The sequence below is a fragment of the Galleria mellonella genome, unplaced genomic scaffold (genome assembly GCF_026898425.1).
Source record: "Galleria mellonella isolate WM207_F2 unplaced genomic scaffold, CSIRO_AGI_GalMel_v1 utg36, whole genome shotgun sequence".
NCBI lineage: Eukaryota > Metazoa > Arthropoda > Insecta > Lepidoptera > Pyralidae > Galleria > Galleria mellonella.
Window position 1 is genome coordinate 7,033,027 of NW_026442086.1, and position 17,211 is coordinate 7,050,237.

Sequence of the window (17,211 nt, forward strand, 5' to 3'; positions counted from 1 at the left end):
TCTATACTTATAATAAATCTGTAGAGAGGTCAATTCTGTACATGAAAGATATTTCCAAAATAACTATCAGGGGATGATTAGTGATCGTTACTGATGCCAAAAATGCAATCAGTAAAATTTTTGTCTGTCTGTCTGTATGTTTGTTATAGAAACAAAAACTACTCGACGGATTTTAACGAAACTTGGTACAATTATTCTTCATACTCCTGGGCAGGTTATAGTATACTTTTCATCACGCTACGATCAATAGGAGCAGAGCAGTGAAGGGAAATGTTGGGAAAACGGGAGAAGTTACTCCATTTTTAAGCTCCCGTCGCGTGTGCAGCCTTAAACTTTTTAAAATGTAAAAATGTCCACCCGTGCGATGCCGGGACGGGTCGCCAATATATAATATATTCCTAGATATAACTTAATGAATAGTGAATAGGTGACAAATATTTGTCGATCGCTATTTGCATACTGTAATTGCTTTAGTTCTATTGAAGTTTCATTACAGAGATGACGATGAGTAGGTATGTTATATATATATATATATATATATATATATATATATATATACGTACAAATAGATTTTGCAAACACAACTGCTTTACGGTTGAAACACGAATGGGACCAGAAAGGTACCAAAGCAATCGACTTTTGTACAAAATCTCCCTCTACAACCGAATTGAGAAGCCCCTTCCTTTAGAAGTCGATTGAAAACAAGGAGTTCTTGTTTCGAAATTCATTTATAAATTAAATAAAATTTGATAAATAAGTAACATACTCATAATGAAGTAGGACATTGTCTCTTCAAGATAACACCCGTATGTTTTACTGGCATTATTGCTACGTGTGATAATATGGCACTATTTTAAATGAAACCGTCAAATAAGTTATATTCAATGTGGCTTTAGTAATATGACTTCTAATTAATAGTTGATTATTAATAATACATATAAAATGTTGCATGCCAAGCTGGCTGAATGTCATGGTCACACAAAATGTATAAAGTTACCTAAACTTACCACATTCATCGCAATAAATTTCATTTCATTTCATTTCTTACTAGATATATTTTGTACTATTGCACAAAATCATGTATTATACGTGCTACAAATAACATTACGCGTGTGTGATACTTCGAATAGTAATAAGATTAAAGATTTAAATTTAAAAGGCCGTCAGCACACCTGCAATGCCGTAGGTGTTGCGGGTGATCATAGGCGGCGGTAGTCACTTACCATCGGGTGAGCCGCATGCTCGTTTGCCCCCTGTGTTGTAAAAAAAAAAGATTGTGTCCCACAAAAAAAAAATTTACTACAATTGTGCCAAAGGTAGTGATATAAAAATTAAACTACTAAACAGATTTTATTAAAATTTCTATTAAATTATTATTATTAAATATTTTAATACTTATTGTATATCCTTTTAGATAAAAAATAGAATTTACCAAATTGGTTTAGAACTAACAGAGTTATGAGGTAATAAACATAAAAAAAATATATTTATTTATTTAAGGACAACCAACAAAGCATATGTTTATATCAACTTTAAATATATGATAATATGGTTACATACTTAAGTGGCGACCTCGACGAGGAAACGCATTGTAGGGCGACCATCCACTAGATGGAGTGACAACCAGAAACGTGTTGCAGGGAGTCAGTGGATGCAGGTGGCTCAGGACCGTTTGTTATGGCAGTCTATGGGGAAGGGTTATGTCAAGCGATGGTCGGATCATGGCTGAATAGATGACAGGCAATGGTAACTCCGCCCGCGCTAACAGTGTACGCTGGCAGGGCACCAGTGAGGGACGGCAATTAAAAATGAAAAAGCAGGTCAGTTTGCTTATCGTGATGAATACACGTGGAATTTAGTACGATGATTTCCGGAGGGTGGGAGGATACTGTGGCACACGCATGAAGAAAAAAAATTTTATTATGCATTCTGATTTTGTTTTTGGTTTTTTTTTAATCTTTTGTACATGTATCTTTTTTATATTTTGTCACTTTGCTTTTGTATCTTTTGCTGTTTGTGTGCTGTAAGTGATGCAAATAAATTATCTATCTATCTATCTATCTATCTACCTGACAGGCTATATTACTAGCAATAGGACTAGTAGTCCAGATTAGTAATTTAAATAACCTAGTTATGTAGTAGGGATAACCAAATAGATATGTTAAATAGTAGCAGCAGTTATATAAGAAAAACCATCACAAATCACTCATTAATTGATTTTAACGACGTTTAGCCAGTGTTTTTAAATTTATGTATTATCCACAGTCTAGGCTGTAATTCAATTTTCGTTAATTATATCGTCATAGTCGTAGAATACTGACGGATCTTTATATGTAATCTTCGTCAGATCCGTCAGTATTCTACGACTATGACGATATATGGTAACCACTAATTAGCTTATTGTTGTCATGTATAGTTACTAAAAAAATAATAAATAAATAAAGATATTCTATCAGGCTGTGATATGTCAGCCATTACAATTTATATAAAATGTAGTAGGTATGTATAAATAATAAAGATACATATGTAGGCGTCTAAACACACAGTCACGCCTTTTGGTGTTAAACGTTATTTAAATAAAAGCATCTCTGTCAACAATAACGAGCATAAAATAATATATTTACATGTAAATCCTATATTTACTACAGAACCTCTAGTAAGAGCAAATGCAAAATGATAATAAAAATCTACTTGCTACATAAATAGAAAACGTAATCGAGTACTTTTAAGGTTTCTTATCCAAATAGAACTTATGTTGCCTGTCTTTCGTATAGGTATTTTTTTATCCAAGTAGATAGAATATTTAAAAAAACGTTTAATGCTCACTTTTTTTTTATACAACTTAGAATGTCAAACAAGCTGACAGCCCACCTGATGGAAAATGGTAACCGTCGCCTATAGACATGGGCAGTACCATGGACATAACAGAGTATACTGATTCGCTTATGATACCTCCCATGCGTTGCCATTCCTAAGGACTCAGATGTTATTCCTCTGTACCCAGTAAATTCACGCCATACATTCTTCGGTATAAAAAGAACATATTACTATAATTTTTCAAAAAGTGAAAAGGATTCTTAGAATACATTAACAGACCAAAAGCGAATACTTCCATTAAATTACAGTTCAAGCTACACAAATCACAGCACAGTCCCGGATTAGTCATACAGTAGTTGCCGTTGGACTCATCGACCAGGGGCCCCGCGGCTGTTTTTTTTTTTTGCAACTTGGAACAGCAAACACATTGTAGTCCTGATGTAAAGAGAACGTTCATGATTCTATTTAAGTACCATAGAGACATAAATAACACCGCAACCATCACAATACTCCATATAGGGGGGAAAGGGATTGTGGGCAATGGAGTTTGGCAGCCCCATTGCTAGCAATATGCCCTATTAGGTATAGATAAGCGGTTTCTTCTTTCCGATATTATATATATATATATATATATATATATATATATATATATATATATATATATATATATATATATATATATATATATTGGATTGGATATATATGAATCTATATACTGGATAACCGATATCTGATATATCTGTTATTGGGCCAATATATGTACTGATATTGTAACTACAATATATAGATGTTATTATATATTATCCAACCTTAATTCTTTAGGGTTCTAATCTTATCTCCGAGATTTGGATTGCTCGGGGGCCTTTACGTGGTTCAATCCGGTCCTAGCTCCGCACCCATCAGGCGCGGTGACGCACCCGCTTCCGAGGTTTAGGGATAGCGTGACTTGTGTTCGGTCCCTTAAATTAATTTGTCAGTAGTGACACTAAAATGTTTGAGTAATTGTTAAACGCTCTATATCTTGCGTTTATCACTCAAATACAAGCTATTAATTAGTTTTATTTATTTACTTGTTTCTCTCTTTCGGGCTACTTCGGCCCGTTGCAAAGTAATTATTTTATAATTATTTATTAATATTATATCAGCCTTTAACTGTCCACTGCTGAACTCTTTTTATTATTGCACGTACTGGCCACTTATAATTTTTTACTATTAAAAATATAATGCATTCTCTTGATTCTATTCTAATTTTATAAAAAAAAAAGGATTTGAAAACATAATATGTATTTTATTTATCGAGTCTTCCTTATAAATATATAATAGTTTAGCCGCATTTGCATTGTAATTGTCGCAGTTTTCAACATATGTATTTGAGCGCAATCTTATTAAGTTATATCTCGGTATCTATCTAATTACCTACCGATAGTGCATACATTCATATCAAGTGGTGTCCACTGTCGCTCGTCAACATAGTATGCGACACTCACACGCGCCTTTCGCCACGACATATACGCATAGAGCTATGTTGGTATTTGTGTGCTGTAAGTAATGCAAATAAATCATACCATCTATGTATTTGAGCGTAATCTTATTAGCTTATATCTCCGTACCTATCTAATTACCTACCGATAGTGCGTATGATGAAATAATAAAGAATAGAAGAGGCAAAATGCTGGACCACCTTATACGACATGACAATTTTTTAAGAGCATAGTAGAAGGAAAGATAGAGGGCAAAAGAGGAAGAGGAAGACCGAGGAATAACTACATGGGACAGATAGAGGAAACACTAGGTGTCACGTCGTATAGGAAGATAAAGGATATGGCCTGGGATAGAGCTGGCTGGAGGAAGATGCATGAATTAGTTGCACCGACAAGAGGAAACTCTTAAATGAAAAAAGAAAAAAAAGTGCATACATTCATATCAAGTGGTGACCACCGTCGCTCGTCGACACCGTATGCGACGCTCACACGCGCCTGTCGCCGAGTCAGCCGCGCGGCAATTAATCATAGTCCCTGCCACCATTACGGCGTCATCGTCATTGATTCTCAATTATGGTATCTCACAAACACCGGTGTTCGCTTACATTGTGTTATGACCGTTTTATGTGATTGATGGAAGATTTTAGAGATTGTTTTCTTTTCATTTGTAGCTATGGACTTGTATATTGCATGCATAAAATATAGTTGTAATAAAGGCGTTTAAATGAATAAATTGGAGCTAGACATATCATGGGTGTATTTAAGGAGTCGACCTCCACGCGGTTTCTTTTTTTTTTTTACAACACAGGGGGCAAACGAGTATGCGGCTCACCTGATGGTAAGTGACTATCGCCACCCATGCTCACCCACAACACCAGCAGCATTGCAGGTGTGCTGCCGGCCTTTTTTAAAAGGAATATACTCTTTTCTTGAAGGTTATGTTGTCGTATCGGTTCGGAAATACTGCTGCTGGAAGTTGATTCCAAAGAATGGTTGTGCGTGGAAGAAAGTGCCTTGGAAACCACCGTGGTTAGTTCTTGTTAAATTAATCACGATGGGCCAACAGATATACTTTCATCGTCGCCTATCATCCCTTACTGTTACTTTGCTATTCTATACCGATACCGCAGACGGGGTTACCATTCCATTATCATCCATTAAAAAAACCCTCATATGTGAGTTCAACTCGCACCTGTGAATTAGGTCATTTTTATATTTCATTGAATACTAGGTTAAACCACCAAAAAATAAATTGGCAACCGACTGCGGAATAGCACTAGAAAATCGGCTAAAGCAACATTTTTACGTTTCGAGAATCTCAGATATTGATGGCCTGTTTAAATGAAAACGGCTGAGCGAAGAGTGATTCCGCATTTGTAATTTAAATATTTGCATGTCGAATTTTTTTTTTTTATAAAAAGTTGTAAAATTAATACTCCTTTCCACTCAGGGTTTGCTGGAAGAGAACTCTTACAGAGTTAAGCTCGCCTGTTGTACATCTTTATTTTATATATATTATATGTTGTAATTTTTTGTGTACAATAAAGAATAAATAAATAAATAAATAAAATAAAATTCATAACAATAGGTTCGTATATACCTATTGTTATGAATTTTTATTTATTTATTTATTTATTATAGGTAGGATATTGATAAAAATTATTTAAAAAATTATTATATTATAATTATTTAGGTAATTTTAAACTTACGTTGTTTATACATATTTTAAATACACTATCGGAACTTAATGAAACCATGACAGGATAGTCCTAGGATATATTGCTAGCAATAGGGTTTTTAGACCCCTATTACTAGGGGGGGACAAGGATTGTTAGTAATGGAGACTAAAAATCCCATTGCTAGCAACATACCCAACCAGGTCGACCTCCTTATGATTCCCGCTGAAAACTATCATGGTTAATTCCTGATAAATTAATCATGATAGGATAACTGGCCTGTTTTCATTCTCATCTATCACCCTTCACTGGTGCTCCGCCCGCGTATCCCGTTAGCGCAGGCGGGGTTACCATACCATTTTCACCCAACAAAAAAAAGACCCCTATTACTAACAATCCCTTTCCTCCCACTGCTTGGAGTTGGTTCCATAGTTACAGAGGATTTTTTTTACGGAGTTAAATGTACTAATTGCTGCCAGGACGACCTCCACATGGTCCCCTGTACAGAGCAATTTCCTGTAAATTCGATACTATGGGCCAACCAATCTCCCTTCATCCTCATCTATCATGCTTCGCTGGAATCCCGCCAGCGTAAACAAATCACACACGCGGGATTACGTATCCATTTTCATCCATTAAAAAAATACCTATTTATGATTAATGTTTATTTATTTGACAGGCAAATTTTCCTTGCGTTAAACATATTCTAAACATATCGTGAAATAATAATATTATGAATGAACAAGTATATACACGCAACTCAATTGAAAGAGTTCATGTTTTTGTAAACAATAAAACACAATTTTTACCGTCTATTTGTCTACGAATGGAAATATTGGGCATGACGCCAGAAAATAATCGGAAAATAATGTTTTATAACATAGAACCTACACGTGTTAGCGTAAATTCCAGGCGGTTTAAACAAGGTGCAAAAACTCCGTTTGCATCTTGGAGTGGGTACCAGACAATATATATTGTAGAATTTAATGAAATCATACTTTTCTTAATAGATAAAACTGGAACAGAATTCACGCCTGTATATTGTTTTCAGGGAGGTTACCTCGTAAAGGTCGACCTGATAGGTTATATATATTGATAGCCACGACATTTAGAGTTCATTACTAACCATCCCTTTCCTCCCACAGAAATATTCAAATAAATATACAAATTGTCACAAATAACTAAAGATTGTGTCCCACAAAATAAAAACCATTTTGCCATTCAAAGTTGCATAAAAAAAAATATATAAAATTAAATTAAATTAATGGTTAAACCGTAGAGGTAAAAAACAAACACTCTTTCACACTTCTAATATTAAGGATAGGGGGGAAAGGGATTGTTAGTAATGGAGTTTGACAGCCCCATTGCTAGCAATATGCCTTATTAGGTCGACCTCCACGTGGTTCCCCCTGGAAACCATCGTGAACAATTCTTGTTGAATTTGTCACGATGGGCTAACTGACGTGCTTCATACTCACCTATCATCCTTCACTGGTGCCCCGCCGGTGTATACCGATAGCGCGGGTGGGGTTACCATTCCATTATCATCCATTAAAAAAAAAATATTAAGGATAAATATAGCTAAGTATATGTAAAGTTAAATTTGCGACGTCATTTCAAAAACGAACTCAAAAGTAGTCTGTAAAATATAACTGCCTATTCACGCATTTCCACTCGAGTCGATGAAACCACATGAAACTGGTAAAAATACATCATAAATCCCTTTCAATGAATCTTGGAATGATTCCAACACGGTATTGTAATCTGAACAACGGTTTGCTTTCTAACTACACTATCTGCGGTAGATATTATTAACTGGCGAATTGAATATTATTATTTTTTTTATTACCAAAGCTTACTACAATTTAACTACAAACTTATAATTTACGAGTATGTAGTTCCCATAAAAAAGAATATACGAAAGACCGCTGAATTAAGCGATAATCTAATAATTCAGCACTATTTTTTTTTATATTTCGGGGATTTTATTCAGATTTACTTTTATTTAATAAAAATAATAAATAATTTTTATTTCAGTGAACTTAATAATAAACTATATAATATAATAAATAATAATTTGTTTAAGGTGTTACATATCAGCAGACTTATGTTTAATATAACAAGTACACGCTTTATCTATTTGGGGTAGATAGCGACTAAGAAACCACACTATCTGTCTTGCTTTTATCCAGATAGTACGATGATATAATTTCTTACCAATGTGCAAAATTTTATATGTTGATTAATTGAGCCATTAAGGCGCCAAGGGGAGACAAACAAACAAACAAACTCACTTTGATATTAGATAAAATTTATAACGTATGGAATAATATAATACAGTCAAAACGTAAATAACTCACAGAAACTGCCAATAACTGCCAACAACAATATTTCGTATCAATAATATTATTATTTGTTTATCATACAACGATATAACTTGGTCGCTATAAAGATTAATTTTTTCAAGAAATTATTTTAATTTTTATTCTTATTTCTATTAATCTTATTATGTTTTTTTAAGGTTCATTTATAAAGACATAGATACTCTTTATTGTTTCTTCCTTAAAACTACAGTAGATCGCTACATTTAGATTAAAAAAAAAAAACAGACAAGCAAACATTAGCAAACATTTAGATAAAAAAAAAATAAGAAAATAGCAAATCGAGAAAATTATGCCGGCCTAATCGCTAAAAACGTTCTCTTGCAGACAACCTTTGGATAAATAATTATAAAGAAGAACGAAAAATTATACATAATTCTTAGACATAATTTTTCTTTAATTATGAAGTTTTGTTGGGGGGCACGATAAATTTCTCTGCGTCCAAATAATTCTTTCATGTTATTCATCAGGAAATACACAATGCACCGTCTGAATTACAGCTCGCTGAAGACTGTACGATTCTGAGTCGCCGGCAGTCTTTCGCGACATATAAAAGCGTTCACACGCACACTATCTTATCTGAGATCACTATGAAAATTGACGGAACCCCGCGCTAATGTTTTGTGAAAAAAAAAACTAATACGATAATTTATGACGTTTGATAAAAAGTGGTACAAAAGGACGTCACGACTATTTTACTAATATGATGAAGTGTTGTAAATAAATTAAATTATGAGTGCAGTAAAATAATTATTTGAATTCGAACATTAATTTTACGGCGTTTTCTATAGACGATAAAAGGACTTTGAAGGGGGCGCCGTTTACAAAATGTATTTTTGGAAATTGCAAATTTTCGCTGTATGCTTCTTTTTACTAGGTAAGGTGATTAAAAAATAATTCAAGTGACTCATAAATTGCCGGATATAAAACCTCAGATACGACACCTCTTTATGTATCTTAGATTAAGAATAAATAATCCTTTATCTGTGGCTCCTTGTAATATTTTTTTTATTATTCTTAATTGCACCACAAAAATCATCCAGAATAATATGCAGAATCAGTAGATGGAATCATAAAGCTGTAATATTTTTATATATAGACATTAAAATAAGATTGGGATATGGCAGTGAATTTACAGGTTTTAGGTATCATGGACGAAACAGTCTCTGTTATGTCCATGGTATTGCTCATGTCTATAGGCGACGGTTTCCATCAGGTGGGCCGTTAGCTTGTTTGCCATTCTAAGTTGCATAAACAAACAATAAGTAATTACTTGTAAAATTATATAGCATCCTATACACATATGACGCGACATTATTTAGTCCGTCCGTAACTAAACTTCTGTCGTCTTGTAATTCTGTCGTCGTATAATATAAATATTTTTGTATCCATGTGTATATGTATATATATTGTATATGTATATATATTATATATATATATATATATATATATACACATGGATTTATACTTTGAACAATGTAAGATAGTTTTAAAATATATATATGTATATATTATATAAGGAAGTCATTATGAGTTTCCCATACGATTTGAGAAGTTTTTACATCTATCCATTAAAATTATAGTAATTCATTTACTTTCTGTGTATAATAAATACATAAAAAATATTTATATTACATGACGAAAGGATATCAAGCAATTCAAATAAATACATAAATAAAATTGTCTCTGTTTACAACATTAGAAATAGAAGTACGTAGGGTAAGATCAACATCGATCTTAATTAATGAAGCCAGGCAGGGTTTTTTAATGGATGATAATGGAATGGTAACACTGCTTGCGCTGTTGCTTTACGCTAGCAGTTTATCAGTGAGAAATGATACACATAATTTTAAAAAAAGAACAAAATAATATCCGGATTATATATATTATACAAATTATATAATTATACAAATTAGTGCAGAATTTATAGAGAATAAAAGTATGACTGCATCTTTTATATAGGACATTTATATATGCCAGGAATTTACAAATAAATAAAATTTAATTCAGTTCGCCTTAATAAATAGACTAGGAATTTACTAGAAAGGTTTCCGCGAAACAGGCTAGCAGACTATCAATAAAACCTTTATATGTAAATAAACTCATTTTCACATTTATATCATTTATACTAATCCCATAACTAATAAAATATTATAAATGTGTATGTATAAATAGTGTATGAGTGTGTGTATGTGTATGTGTGTGTGTACATGGAATTTTAATATCATATATAACAAGTACAATATAAATAAAGTATATTCTAATCTATTTTGCGTGTAACCGTGTCAATACACCGTAAAATAAAATAAATAAAACCTTTTTTTTTTTAATTTATTTACATAATTCCATTTGTATCTATGTATATCAATATTTGTTCTAAAATTAAATCCTCTGTTAAAAGTAAACCTCCTCCTACACAGATAACAAAATAAAACAGAGCTCGTGATTATAATTCTAATAGGTTTTTTATGATCTATGATATTTGCACGGATATGTCGATGTAATAGTTTTCGTAGAGCGACGGTATATATATATATATGTGGCCAATCGCTTATTGTTAATTGTATCCTGTGGTTTTAACCGTATAAAGTCCGTCTTTAGCACCAAACATTCTTTTTGTAATGTGGTCAATAAAAAATAAATAAAAAATTAAGATAAAATATACTGTTTTTTTTTTAATGGATGATAATGAAATGGTAACCCCACCCGCGCTATCGGTATACACCGATGGGCGTCAGTGAAGGATGATAGGTGAGGATGAAGTAGGTCAGTTAGCCCATCGTCGAATTCAATAAGAATTGTTCACAATGGTTTCCAGGGAGAACCACGTGGAGGTCGACCTAATAGGGCATATTGTTAGCAATGGGGCTGTCAAACTCCATTGCTAACAATCCCTTTCCCCCAATATACTGTGTTACGCTACGAAAGAATGACCCCAATCAATCCAGTGGTAGGCATGGCCCACTCGGCTCCTTCCTTAAATAAAAATATTCGAATTATATTATATATTATTAGATATATAATTAGTCGATAGTCGAATTGAGAACTTTCTATACCGTGTATACCGATAGCGCAGGCGGGGTTATCTATCATCATCACCCATTAAAAAAATCCCTATTAGGTCGACCTCCACGCGGTTTCCTTTGAAAATCATCGTGGTTAACTATTGTTGAATTCATCGCAGTGAGTAAAACTACCTGCTTTCATTCATCACCTATCATCCACCCACTGGAACTCCGCCAGACTCCACCAACTGCATTAACAATGACCCCGCCTGTGCTATCAGGCGGCAGTTGCATGGAAAAAAATTCATACCACTAATATTATAAAATCGAAAGTTTGTAAAGATGTTTGTATGTTTGTTACTCGATCATGTTAAACGGCTGAACGGATTTCGATTGAAATTTGGTACATGGGTAAATTATATTTTAATACATAGAAGCAGTCAGTCAGTGGATGCAAGTGGCTTAGGACCGTTTATTATGGCAGTTTATGGGGAAGGCCTATGTCCAGCAGTGGACGAATAATGGCTGAAATGTTGACGATGACATAGAATATTTTATACAACGATTCACGCGGGCGGAAACCGATAGTATTGACATATTTTTCAAATTAGTTGTTTAATAAATTCATTGTTGCTGTGTGCAAACGATTGAAAAGAAGGGGAAAAGGGATTGTTAGTAATGAAGACTGAGAATCCCATTGCTAGTAATATACCCAACCAGGTCGATCTCCTCGCGGTTCTTCTCGGAAACTATCATGGTTAATTCCTGATGAATTCATCATGATGGGCTAACTGGCCTGTTTTCATTCTCATCTATCACCCTTCACTGGTGCTCCGCCAGCGTATCCCGTTAGCGCAGGCGGGGTTACCATACCATTTTCACCCATCAAAAAAAAAACGATTGGAAAGACAAACGGCGTCTGGCACGTCGTGTCTGATAGATTAGTGGCATCTTAATACTTGATAACAAGGCAACAAAGCGACTGCCGACTGTCCAGTGCAATATAGGCAGCCGACGCCACAGATAACTCAGTATGCACGATAAAACATTTATTTATTCATTCATTCATTTATACTTTATTGTACACAAATTATATTTTATTTTATTTCAATAGGTACACATTACAGAGAATTAACATGGTTACATTAATTTATACAGTACAATAATGTTTTGTTCAAGCTAACCCTCCAAAAATATGTGTACACAGCATGATCAAAACATAAACACACAGCTAAACAAGTATGTAAATACAATATAATTTATACAACAAAAAATTATTTAACTTACACATAAACAACTATAAAGATGTAAATACAAACACATGTATAATAACATATGTATATGTATATATACATATACACACACATACCAAGCGTATACATTACTTTTTTTTTATACAACTTAGAATGGCAAACAAGCTGACGGCCCACCTGATGGAAAGTGGTAACCGTCGCCTATAGACATGAGCAGTACCTTGGACATAACAGAGTATACTGTTTCACCCATGATACCCACCATGCGTTGCCATTCCTGAGGACTCAGGTGTTATTCCTCTATACCCAGTAAATTCACGCCATATCCCGCCCCTACAAACTGAAACACAGCCATGCAAACACAACTGCTTTACGGTTGAAACACGAATGGGACAGAGGTACTCAAGCAAACGACTTTTGTACAAAGTCTCCCTCTGATTTGTATATAATATCCATTTATGTAACAACAAAAAAGACTATCTATTAATTACAGAGGAAAATATGTATTATTTTATATACGTCGTGACGAAAATTGCTGAACTTCTGACATCATCAAGTTTTTCGCCAACTTGATGAGCACCACCACGCTGAACATTATTATAAGACCGACACATTATTAAAATTGGATTGTTAAATAAAACCTTTTTTCTAGTACTTGGCACATCAAAAACACGGGAAAATGAAAGTGTACAATAGGCGAGCTTAACTCTGTAAGAGTTCTCTTTTAGCCATGGCTCTAGCTAGTCTACTGATGTACATAGGCCTCCCCTTGGGGGATTTAGCCAATAGTTGCCATTCTTGGCAGGCGGATTGGCAAATGCAGTTATGGTTTGGTGATGTTTTAAGAGAGAAGCTGCCGCCCATCCCTAGACCATTAAGTTCTCTTAATGTCCTCTTACAACACTCACGGGAAAAGAAAGGGTGGTCCATTCTGTGCCGGGACCACACCGCGTTATTTTTTTATTGGATGATAAAGCAATGGCAATCTAGCCCGCGCTAATGGTATACTAGGTAACAATAAGGGATGACAGGTAAGATTGAAAAAACAGGTCAGTTAGCCCATTGTGATGAATACACTTGGAATTTAGCATGGTGGTTTCCTGGGGACTCCACGTAAAGGTTAACCTGATAGGGTATATTGCTAACAATGGGACTAGTAATCCGCATTACTAACAATTCCTTCCCTCCCCTTCACAAGGCGATTATACATATAGTACATGGGGGAAAGGGATTGTTAGTAATGGGGTCTAACTGCCCCATTGCTAGCAATATACCCTATCAGGTCGACCTCCACGCGGTTCTCCTGGAAACCATCGTGGTTAATTCTAGTGCAATTTGTCACGATGGGCTAACTGACCTGCTTTCATCGTCACCTATCATCTGTCACTGGTGCCCCGCCAGCGTATACCGATAGCGCAGGCGGGGTGACCATATCATTATCACCATAAAAAAAAACATAGAGTACATACTTATAGTAACTTACTTTTTATGACTTAGAACTGCTGTTGCCTTTGCCTTTAAGATAATAAAAAAATAGATAGATAGATAGATAGATAACCTTTATTACCAGTATTGAGAAAATAAAAAATTAAAACAACAACAAGAAAAAAAAAACAATTAATGTTGCTGGTAATAGGAGCCGCCTTAGCTGTTGCTATATATGTATAGCTCCAGCGAGATGTACCTATACAGCGCTGATTTTCAGGCGGCCCCTTAACTCCTTTACCTTTAGCATGCGTGCGGGTCGCCAATACCTATTTCCTGGATGGGGGACTCAACACGCTTAACAACAAATACATAAAACATTACAACAAATACACAAAACATTACAACAAATACATAAAACATTACAACCGAAACTGAAAAGAACAAACTCTGAATAAATTATCGCACCTCACAATGACAGCATCATAAAAAAAAAATATGGGATGTTAATAGAAATATTCTTTTTTATTCTAACTTTCATAACTATCAGATTATAACTAGTAGATTGTTTAAATTATTTTCCACTGGTTTCGATGCTACCTACGCGATAAGATTTAAGTTGTAAAATCAATGTAATTTTTTTATAGATAAGGCAATCTTTGCAGATCCGTAACTATATATTTCGCTGTATACATACAACCTGCTCGATTGACCGACCTCTATCGGCCTTGACACGTGAGTTGGCTACATCACAACAAGGGGGAAAAGCCTTTCATGTCGAATCGCATAAATGAAATAAGTATAAAAAATATATATCGCAAATTCAGTAGTTATTATAGCTATTTCATATTCGATAGATAAACATAGATATGCTTATTAAACATGGGTAATAAAGATACTGATCTAAATTCTATATATTTGGTACCTCTTGACGGATTGATGGCGGAAAAAAAGGTTAATACTCATTATATCGGTCGAATGTCTTTTTTTTTACAACACAGGGGGCATACGAGCTTGCGGCTCACCTGATGGTAAGTGAGTACCGCCGCCCATGATCACCCACAACACCAGCGGCATTGCAGGTGTGCTGCGGGCTTTTTAAAAAGGAATATACTCTTTTCTTGAAAGTCTATTTTCGAACACATTAAAAGTCTGTTATTCAATATTTTTTTTATACAACCTAGAATGGCAAACAAGCTGACGGCCCACCTGATGGAAAGTGATAACCGTCGCCTATAGACATGAGCAGTACCATGGACATAACAGAGTATACTGTTTCACCCATGATACCCCCCATGCGTTGTCATTCCTGAGGACTCAGATGTTATTCCTCTGTACCCTGTAAATTCACGACATATCCCACCCTTCAAACCGAAACACAGCCATGCAAACACAACTGCTTTACGGTTGAAACACGAATACGACAAAGGTACCCAAGCAAACGACTTTTGTACAAAGTCTCCCTCTGGTCTATTTTTTATTTTTTGTCTATTTTTGGATATTCGTTATTGAATCAGTATATAGATATTTTAACTAAAATATATAGATATTGTAACTGAAATATATAGGTATTGCTATATATCGCCCATCCCAAGGGATTATATTCCAGGAAAAGTCTAGCCTCTTAAAAAAGACGCTTATGCACTCTCAAACATACCTATTGACTTCGTGCATAGGTAAAAGCTCTTCTCACATGGGATGGGCACCCTCTCCATCCTTATATACACTTATGTAGATAAACAATTACTGGATAGCCTAATGAATGAGTTTCGAAAATGTAATTATTATATATAATATAATGTACATAAACAATTAATGTATATAATAAATTAATTACTAGATGGAGTGAGGACCTGAAATACATTGCAGAGAGTCAATGGATATCAGTCTATGGGGGGGCTTATGTCCAGCAGTGGATGAATATCTACTGCTGGACAAAAGCCCTCTTTCCCTCGCCTTTCTGCGGAAGTACTTACAGAGCGGTTTTTCGCCGTCTCCTTCCAACCGGATACGACAAGGGGGAAAGGTATTGTTAGTAATGGAAGCTGAGAATCCTATTGCCAGCAATATACCCAACCAGGTCGACCTCCTCGCGGTTCTCCCTGGAAACTATCATGGTTAGTTCCTGATGAATTCATCATGATGGGCTAACTGGCCTGTTTTCATTCTCATCTATCACCCTTCACTGGTGCTCCGCCAGCGTATCCCGTTAGCGCAGGCGGGGTTACCATACAATTTTCACATAAAAAAAACTGGATACGACATTTTAGTCTAAGGACATTTCACTCTGAGAGCGTCCTACTGCTTATCAATCACTTGGTATTTATTAGCATGACAATACATATTTACTTATACCTTTTGTATGAGTACATTGTACTGGATTAATGCAATTAAACTGTATCGCATCGCTGTCTTTGTAGCAATAGTGCTATCATCAATTATAGTTATTAGCCTTGTAAAACTGTATTATGGACAATACAATTAGCCAGTGCAATTCATAAATTTATTGGGGCATTTCTTAAATGAACGATAACCTTTCTCGGACTTGAAAAAAAAAAAATAACAAAAACGTTCCATCTCTGTTTTTGTTGAACGTTTTTGTTCGTTTTTGTTGAGTTATTAGGCACGGGTCTCTTTCTCCATAAAAGAAAAAAAAAACCTAAATACAAGATGAGATATCTATTTAACATTGTTATTTATTTATTTATACTTTATTGCACTATATATAAAAATAATCAATATATGAAATTTTAATGAGAAGTGATACAAAAGGCGGCTTTATCGTTAAGCAATCTCTTCCAAACATTCTTTGGGTAGAAGACATTGAGAAAAAGAAAAGAACGAAGGAGGAAAATGAAGTAAGAACATAGGAAAATAGTACTAAAGGAATAGATAGAAAGAACTTAATAGAGGTTTTGGAGCTAGTAAGAGTATGAGTGGACTTTTTTTTTTTTTTTTTTGTAATTTTTTAATCGCCCACCTGTTATTTTTCTACAGACTTAACCGATGACTGCCCACAAGATACACGTAACCACATTATATTGTGTTTGTGTGCCTCATTAGAACTGTTTAGCACTAGCTTTGACACCCGGACCTGGTTACGTAATGTACCAAGAATAAAAAGAAATCGGTACTACATCTGTCAGATATAAATTATTATTATATTGTTAAAG

At 34.6% G+C, this 17,211-nt stretch overlaps 1 protein-coding gene across 1 annotated transcript in view; it reads left to right on the forward strand.

Annotated features, from left to right (window-relative positions):
• The first annotated feature begins 8,867 nt into the window (after nucleotides 1-8,867).
• The window catches only part of LOC113520710 (lutropin-choriogonadotropic hormone receptor-like), a 41,432-nt gene continuing 33,088 nt past the window's right edge, over nucleotides 8,868-17,211 (forward strand). Inside the window, exon 1 of the mRNA XM_052897247.1 lies at nucleotides 8,868-9,232. Within this exon, the coding sequence (XP_052753207.1) occupies nucleotides 9,184-9,232 (49 nt within the window). The 5' untranslated portion in view covers nucleotides 8,868-9,183. The remainder of the gene's footprint in view (nucleotides 9,233-17,211) is intronic.